This window comes from Macrobrachium nipponense, chromosome 38 (assembly GCF_015104395.2).
Source record: "Macrobrachium nipponense isolate FS-2020 chromosome 38, ASM1510439v2, whole genome shotgun sequence".
Taxonomy (NCBI): domain Eukaryota; kingdom Metazoa; phylum Arthropoda; class Malacostraca; order Decapoda; family Palaemonidae; genus Macrobrachium; species Macrobrachium nipponense.
This window is the reverse complement of record NC_061098.1, coordinates 40,712,303-40,721,517: the sequence shown is the minus strand read 5'-3', so window position 1 is coordinate 40,721,517 and position 9,215 is coordinate 40,712,303. Positions and strand designations below refer to the sequence as shown.

Genomic DNA, 9,215 nt, shown 5'->3' with positions numbered 1-9,215 from the left:
CACACGACAACGAATTACAAGAATATGAAACTGAGAGACGATGCCACAGAAGACGGACAGGGATGATGAGGTATCAAACAACGACACACGAAGAAACACCGACGAAGTAACAGAGAAGGAAGGAATGGGTAGAAAAGATGTACAATGGATGGAGCCAGATACAGAGAGAACAAAGATCCCCTCCATGAAAGCCTACAAACACCAAGAAATTAAGGGAGAAAACAAGTGAGGTCAATGAAATAATGGGCATAATACACACCACCAGTATCACAGAAACAAATAACTTGGCATATGCAGGAGCAAGATTAGTAGTAGAACTGATGGGGATTCGAACACTAACACACCAGCACAACCAACCCAACAGAAACCAAAACAGCAACCTCCTTGGAAAAGGCGCCTGTGAGTTGCTAACTACACTTTGGTGTAATTAGTTGTATAACTACATACTGTATTTATGCATAACAATGTATTTATTATAATTGTACCTTTTACTCAAAACTGTTGAGTTACTGTAATTATTACTGTTTACCTTTTACTGAAATCTACAATGTATATTTAGTTTCTGTTAAGCTGCCATACAGTTTAAGTTTACAAATATATGAAACACGAATTCTGTGTTCTTTCTTGCCCTGCCATAAACAGAAATCCAACATGGCACAGTGATTGGTTTTGTTTATGCTGTCTACTGTCGTTCAAGAAAGTACAGTTAAATCTTTAGTACCCATACACGATGGAGAAGCAAATCGAACAACTGGCAGCACTTATGGGCAAGGCAAGCAGAGATGGCTCATCATGCCCAAGAAGCAGCTACGAAAAGGGAAGAACGTTTAACTGCAATTCTAGAGGGTTTTGCTGGTACCTCGGGACATCATAGGAATCAGTCTCAGGCAAGGGCAGTTCCTGCACCACACTTGTCGTCTTCTGTATCTCTTAAAGAGTATGTTTCGTGGTGTCACAAGTATGAGGGACATGCAGTGTTGACAAGAATGTCATCTCTCTCTTCTGCTGAGCAGCAGTCAGCATTGATTTCCGTGCTAGACGATGATTGGACCCGCACTCTGAGATATGGTCTCTCACTGGATGATGGAGCAGACTTGAAGACTATATTGGATGCCATGGAGTTGCACTTGCGCAACCAAAGGAATGTCATCGTGGACCAACGCGACTTTCATACAAGAGTCCAGGAGTTGCCCGAGACCTTGGATGATTTTTTGTGCGGCATTAAAGAGATTGCTTCTTTCTGTGATTTTTGTGAAACCTGCATGGACAGCAGACTACGAGACAGGACTGTCGTTGGAACCAGAGATGAAGAGGCTCTGAAAACGTATGTTAGAAGAAAAGAAGCTCACTTTGCAGATGGCTATTGATATTTGTAGAGCATCGGAAATGCAAATGCCAGTCGTGCTGTTATTCGGGGGGCAGTGAAAAGTATAATGTTTCAAGAGTGTCCCATACAAGCAAGGTCAGAAGGCAGCCCATTTAAAGCAGCAGTGCTTTAGGTGTGGAGGTGAGCACCATCTTGATAAGATGGCATGCAAGGCTCTAAACAGGGACTGCAAACAATGTGGTAAAAAAAGGTCACTTTGCAGTGGTGTGCAGGTCAAGGGGACAGCCACTGTCTCCTCAGAAGAAGAAAAACTAATGATAAAAGCATGTTCAAGCCTTCAAAGCAGAATCTATATTGTGTCATTGGAGATGTTTACAGCAACTGTGTGTCATCACGTCCAATCCCTCAGATTTGCATCAGTACCACTCACCCCAAAGGATCAAGTTCAGTTATGTGGACACCTGACTCTGGAGCGGAGACAACTGTGATAGGACTTGAGAATGCTAAAATCTCTTGGAATTCATGAGAGTTCACTAGAGCGATCAATTATGGGTGGTCTCTTGCAGCAGATCGTCAACCTCTCACTAACATTGGTACTTTTGAGGCTTTTTTTAACTTTGGGGAATCGTAGTACGCCAACAGTTGTGTCAGTCGTCAAGGAAGTGAAAGGTGCACTTCTGAGCTGTTTGATTGTGTAGCATGGGAATATTACCAGAAAAAACTTTCCAGCGCAAATACAGCATGTTACATGTTCAGTGTTGCAACCACATATAGCATCGAGAACCAAGAAGGTTTTGGAGCCACAAGTGATTTCTAACAAAACACAGGATGTTGTGCAGTCTGCAAGTACCAGCAGTTTGGTGTCTGTACCAGTGGCATTGCCAAGATGGCCACACAGCAGAGACCCTACAGAAGCAGAGCATGCAGAACATGCAGCTTCCATCATTTCTGCTTATCCTCATGTATTTGATGCTTCAGCTACTCTAAGGGAAATGCAGGGAGGTCCTATGAGGATTCAGCTGTCAGCAGGTGCACATCCTTTTGCAGTGACCGCACCACGCACCATTCCGTATTGTTGGAGATCGGATATTAAAGCTCAGCTAGATGACTTGCTTGCTAAGGATATAATTGGTGAGGTTGATTATCCCACCGAATGGTGTCATCTGATGGTCCTGTTGCAAAGAAGATGGGTGGTGTGCGGTTGTGTGTGGACCTTACAAGACTTAACCGCTATGTGCGCAGACCTACATATCCAGTTCGATCCCCTCATGATGCTATATCGTCAATGGATGCTGGAGCCAGGTGGTTCACTACTTTGGATGCGAAGATGGGATACTTCCAAATCAAAATTGTGAAGAAGATCAGGATCTTACTTGTTTCATCACACCTTGGGACGTTACAAATTCAAAACGAGCTGTAATGGGGCTTATATCATCTGGAGATGAGTACAATCGTGAGGAGATCAAGCTTTGGGAGATATTCCACGTACTGTCAAAATTGTTGATGATATTTTGGTGTATGATTCTAGTTACCGTGACCACTAAGCCCATGAGAAACACACTTGTGCAAAAATGTGACAAATTTAGAATGACCTTAAATCCTGACCAAATTTTCTTTGCTCAACCTAATGTTGAATTTTGTGGTTACAGTATAAATCATGAATGTTTATAGTGTGGATTCTTGGAAGGTGAGAGCTATAGCTGAATTTCCAAAGCCACAAAATATCACTGATCTCAGGTCATTCATGGGTTTAACCAATCAGCTTGGGAGCTTTTCTTCTGCGATTGCAGCTGCTGCACAGCCACTCAGGGACCTGCTTAAACCTCGGAATGAGTGGTGCTGGACCCCTCAGCATGACGGGGCTTTCGAGAAAACTAAAGAAGCACTCATAGCTCCTCCTGTTTTAGCTCATTTTGATGCATCTTTACCTTACTATGCTTCAAACTGACACATTCAAGTTGCATGGTATGGGGTTTGTTTTGCTGCAATAACGTGGAGAGGCTTGGAAGCTCATCCAGTGTGGATCCAGGTTTTTAACGGATGCGGAAACTAGGTATGCCGTAATTGAGGTTGAGATGGCTGCTGTACTTTGGGCAGTGAGGAAATGCAGTGTTTACTTGGATGGTTTGCCTTATTTTGACCTGGTAGTAGACCATCGACCACTTGTTCCTATTCTCAATTCAAAACTTCTTGGAGAAATAGAAAATCCTCGACTGCAGCGTATGAGAATGAAACTCTGCAGATTTACTATTGCTGCACGGTGGCAAAGTGGGAAATGTCACAGCATGCCAGATGCACTCTCTCGTTCACCAGTTCAGAGCCTTGTTGAGGACAATGATGTGCTGGATGATGCAGATCCATTGCATGCTGCTGTTGTATCGTCTTTATTAGCTACTTTTGAGGAGGGCATAAGGTTAGCACCTCTGCGGGACCAGATGCTGAATAAGATTCGTGATGCTTCTGCACATGATGGTGAATATCTGTCATTAAGAGATGTAATAATGAAAGGATTTCCAGATCATAAGCATAGCTTACCAGAAGAGTTGCGAGCATACTGGGGAATTCGGGACATGCTGGCTGTGGATGATGGTTGATAGTTTATGGACCTAGGACTTCTCGTAGCGAAACTTTGCAGTGTCTACATGATGCTCACCAAGGAGTGGACCGCACCAAGCGTCGAGAGCACGCCAGACTATATACTGGCCAGGATTGACAGGGACATTGAGAATACAGTGAAGTCTTGTTCTCGTTGCCGAGAGCTGTTATCAGATCAGCAGAATGAGCCTTTGATGCAGGAAGACTTGCCAAGTCGAGTATTTGAGTCCGTGTCTGCTGATTATTTTCATATCTCTGGCAAGACATTTCTTGTGTATGTTGATTGCCTATCAGCTCAACTAGTTAGTTTGTTGAGGCCAATATTTTCAGACACAGGTGTGCCTGTAGTACTGAAAAACGGATGGAGGACCGCAGTTTGCTTCATCAACATTGCGGCGTTTCCTTGCTCGATGGGGGGTGGAACACTGCGTGGCATCGCCCTATAATCCAAAAGCAATGGTCATGCCAAAGCTACCGTTAAGATTATCAAGAAGTTGATTTTGACGACCACAGGAAATGGCAAGCTGGATGAGGATGAGTTCGCACGAGGGCTTCTTGAGCTCAGGAATACTCCCACGGCGGACGGTAGACTCTCCAGCGCAAATCTTGTTTGGACATCCTTTGCGTTCCAGGATTCCGGCTCATCTCGTTCATTTGCAAAGGAATGGGAAACGTACAGCTGACGAATGTGACATAAAGGCTAAGTACCTTCGGCAGCAGGCAAAGGAACGGTATGATGCCACTGCTAGACCACTCTCTAAGCTGAACCTTGGTATGTATGTGGATCTGCAGGACCCTAAGACAAAACGATGGATAAACCAGGAGTTGTGGCGGAATTGGCACGAGGAGGGATTACCTCGTGAAGACTGGGAGTGGGCGCATCTATTGGAGAAATCGGAGGTTCCTACGTCCTCATCACCCTTTTTTGCCAGGAGACATTATTTCTTCGCCTATCTCGGTGTTGGGTGGCGAAGCTTCAGGATATGGAGATCGTAGATCACCTGCAATATCACCTAAGCCTGATACTCAGTTATCAGTTGCCTTACCAGTACGATGTAGTGGACATCAGACACGGGCACCAGAGCGTTTAGAAGTAAGATGGACTCGAAATCATATACTAAATAACGACCTTAAGATGCCAGGTATCCATTGTATTGCACCTGCCCATCTTGGGGGGTAGGTGTGAGATTGCTAACTACACTTTGGTCGTAATTAGTTGTATAACTACATACTGTATTTATGCGTAACAATGTATTTACTATAATTGTACCTTTTACTCAAACTGTTGAGTACTGTAATTATTACTGTTTACCTTTTACTGAAATCTACAATGTATATTTAGTTTTCTGTTTAAGCTGCCATACAGTTTTAAGTTTACCATAATATATGAAACAACGAATTCTGTGTTCTTTCTTGCCCCTGCCATGAAACAGAAATCCAACAGCGCCTGGAAAGCAAATCATGGTGATGAGATCTGACTTGAGTAAACTGAAAGAGATGGCAGAAAAAAGGCCTAAAGAAGCAAGAAAACAAGGGAGGAACTCAACAAGAAATACAAAGTACAACAAGAGAGGGGACTAAACAACAACCAATAGAAGATGTAAAACAGAGGCTTAAGGCCCAAAGCACATAAGATCCAACGGTACATGAACAGGAATAAGGGATACCAACAGAACAAACAAAAAAATATTCGAACCAACCAGAAAAGACTATAGCCAACTAAGAGGGAAGGAAGACAACCACCCAGAAATTCCTGAAGCCGAACCAAGTAAGACACTCTGGGAAAACATATGGAGCAATTCGGTATCACACAACAAACATGCAACATGGCTCCAGGAAGTCAAGGAAGAAGAAACAGAGAGAATAAAACAAAGATTCACAGAGATCACGACAGGACACAGTCAGACCCCAACTAAAGAAACAATGGCAAACTGGAAAGCCACAGGTCCCGATGAAGTCCATGGATACTGGCTCAAAAACTTCAAGGCCCTACACCCACGAATAGCAGAACAACTCCAGCATAGTATCTCAAATCACCATGCACCCAAATGGATGACCACAGGAAGAACGTCCTTAGTACAAAAAGACAAGAGTAAGGGAAATATAGCCAGTAAACTACAGGCCTATCAACCTGCCTACCAATAATGTGGAAGTTACTAACAGGTATCATCAGTGAAAGGCTATACAACTACCTAGAGGAGACATACACCATCCCCCACCAACAGAAAGGCTGCAGAAGGAAGTGTAGGGGCACAAAAGACCAGCTACTGATAGACAAAATGGTAATGAAGAACAGTAGGAGAAGGAAAAGCAACCTAAGCATGGCATGGATAGACTATAAGAAAAGCCTTCGACATGATACCACACATGGCGGTAATAGAATACCTGAAAATATATGGGCAGAGGAAAAAACACATCAGCTTCCTCAAAAAAACAATGTGCAACTGGAATACCAATACTTACAAGCTCTGGAATAAGACTAGCAGAGGTTAATGTCAGGAGAGGGATCTTCCAGGGCGACTCACTGTCCCCACTACTCTTTGTAGTAGACTTGATTCCCATGACAAAAGTACTACAGAAGATGGATGGCCGGTACCAACTCAAGAAAAGAGGCAACAGAATCAACCATCTGATGTTCATGGACGACACAAGCTGTATGGTAACAGCATCAAGGAAATAGATACCCTAATCCAGACTGTAAGGATTGTATCTGGGGGGACATCAGGATGGAGTTTGGAATAGAAAAATGCGCCTTAGTCAACATACAAAAACGGCAAAGTAACGAGAACTGAAGGGCTAAATCTACCAGATGGGAGACAACATCAAACACATAGATGAGACAGGATACAAATACCTGGGAATAATGGAAGGAGGGGATATAAAACACCAAGAGATGAAGGACACGATCAGGAAAGAATATATGCAGAGACTCAAGGCGATACTCAAGTCAAAACTCAACGCTGGAAATATGATAAAAGCCATAAACACATGGGCAGTGCCAGTAATCAGATACAGCACAGGAATAGTGGAATGGACGAAGGCAGAACTCCGCAGCATAGATCAGAAAACCAGGAAAACATATGACAATACAGAAAGCACTACACCCAAGAGCAAATACAGACAGACTATACATAACACAAAAGGAAGGAGGGAGAGGACTACTAAGTATAGAGGACTGCGTCAACATTGAGAACAGAGCACTGGGGCAATATCTGAAAACCAATGAAGACGAGTGGCTAAAGAGTGCATGGGAAGAAGGACTAATAAAAGACCCAGAAATATACAGAGACAGGAGAATGACAGACAGAACAGAGGACTGGCACAACAAACCAATGCACGGACAATACATGAGACAGACTAAAGAACTAGCCAGCGATGACACATGGCAATGGCTACAGAGGGGAGAGCTCAAGAAGGAAACTAAAGGAATGATAACAGCGGCACAAGATCAGGCCCTAAGAACCAGATATTTTCAAAGAAACGATAGACGGAAATAACATCTCTCCCATATGTAGGAAGTGAGATACGAAAAATGAAACCATAAACCCACATAGCAAGCAAATGCCCGGCACTTGCACAGAACCAGTACAAAAAGAGGCATGATTCAGTGGCAAAAGCCCTCCACTGGAGCCTGTGCAAGAAACATCAGCTACCTTGCAGTAATAAGTGTTACGAGCACGAACCCTGAGGGAGTGATAGAAAACGATCAGGCAAAGATCCTCTGGGACTACATGGTATCAGAACAGATAGGGTGATACGTGCAAATAGACCAGACGTGACGTTGATTGACAAAGTCAAGAGGAAGGAAAGTATCACTCATTGATGTCGCAATACCATGGGACACCAGAGTTGAGGAGAAAAGAGAGCGAAAAAATGGATAAGTATCAAGATCTGAAAATAGAAATAAGAAGGATACGGATATGCCAGTGGAAATCGTACCCATAATCATAGGAGCACTAGGCACAATCCCAAGATCCCTGAAAAGGAATCTAGAAAAAACTAGGCGCTGAAGTAGCTCTAGGACTCATGCGGAAGTGTGTGATCCTAGAAACGACGCACATAGTAAGAAAAGTGATGGACTCCTAAGGAGGCAGGATGCAACCCGGAACCCCACACTATAAATACCACCCAGTCGACTTCGAGAACTGTGATAGAGCAAAAAAAAAAAAAAAAAAAAAAAAAAAAACTAAAAAAAAAAAAATAATGAATGATAATAATCAACAAAACATTTGCATATTTCAACTTTCATACTCTGCAATAAAAAAAAAAATTTGGTCGTGATCAATACAGACGGGATCAGATGTTGATTGTCAACCGTAGTTCTTTTGCATCATTGTCAATCTTTTTCTTTCTGACGTTCTCATAAACTTATTCCAACTTCACTCCTAAACTTCAAATGACGGCCCGTTCTATGAACTTTGTCCAAACTTCCTGTAAAGGACTTCCCAGACCATTGGTCTTTGACAAGAAGGAACATTTAAAAGATGATATATATTCATCATCATTCAAGTTAAAAAAAAAAAAAAAAGAAAAAAAAAAAAAAAATCTTACTAAGCACTGAAAATGGGCCTGAGACGCTGCTCACAACCATCAAGAGAAGAGAGCGTTTCGTAGGAAAAACTTTCTCAAAGTCTTCGTATTTGAGTTCAAAATTACGTCCTCTTTACTTTCGAAGATGAAAGGTTTTTTGGTTTTTTGGGAAAATGGAAAATGAGTCCGTCTCATTTTCTTCTTGTGTCACCTAGATCTCTTTACTGGTCTATGGAAAAGACTTTCGTTTATTTCACTGTCTTCATCAGTGGCTATTTCACTGTCTTCATCAGTGGCTTTCTCAATGTTCTTCATTTCATTCACATCAGGAATCCCCGTCATCTTCATCATTTTCGATAATAGGACAGTCGACGTCGAACAGCTTATGCCAACAGCCTCTTGTGTCCTGGAGATGATGACCTCTTCCAAGAGAGGCTCCTTCAGATCTTGATCGAACAAAAAGTGATAAATCTGATATGTCTGTTTCCCATCGGCCATCCATCAACCAATGAACGCTTTCTCTTTAGGAAGTAATTCTCTCTCTCTCTCTCTCTCTCTCTCTCTCTCTCTCTCTCTCTCTCTCTCTCTCTCTCTCTCTCTTTATTCGTGTCACATTACAAACAAGTTGAAAGGCTCCGGAGTCTCTTCGACGCAATCTAGTTTTCTGTACGGCGTATAATCAAGGCTACCGAAAATAGATCTGTCTTTCGGTGGGCTCGGTATAATGCTGTATGAGCCGCGGCCCAGTGAAGGCCTGTCCTAT

The 9,215-nt window shown here is 42.8% G+C and overlaps 1 protein-coding gene across 1 annotated transcript; it reads left to right on the top strand.

Moving 5' to 3' along the window:
• Window positions 1-2,746: 2,746 nt before the first annotated feature.
• On the top strand, window positions 2,747-3,275 carry LOC135209800 (uncharacterized). The gene is made up of 2 exons (XM_064242577.1): window positions 2,747-2,812; window positions 3,015-3,275. Exons 1-2 carry the CDS (start codon window positions 2,747-2,749, stop codon window positions 3,273-3,275), a joined length of 327 nt encoding a protein of 108 aa, XP_064098647.1.
• The last annotated feature ends 5,940 nt before the right edge of the window (window positions 3,276-9,215 follow it).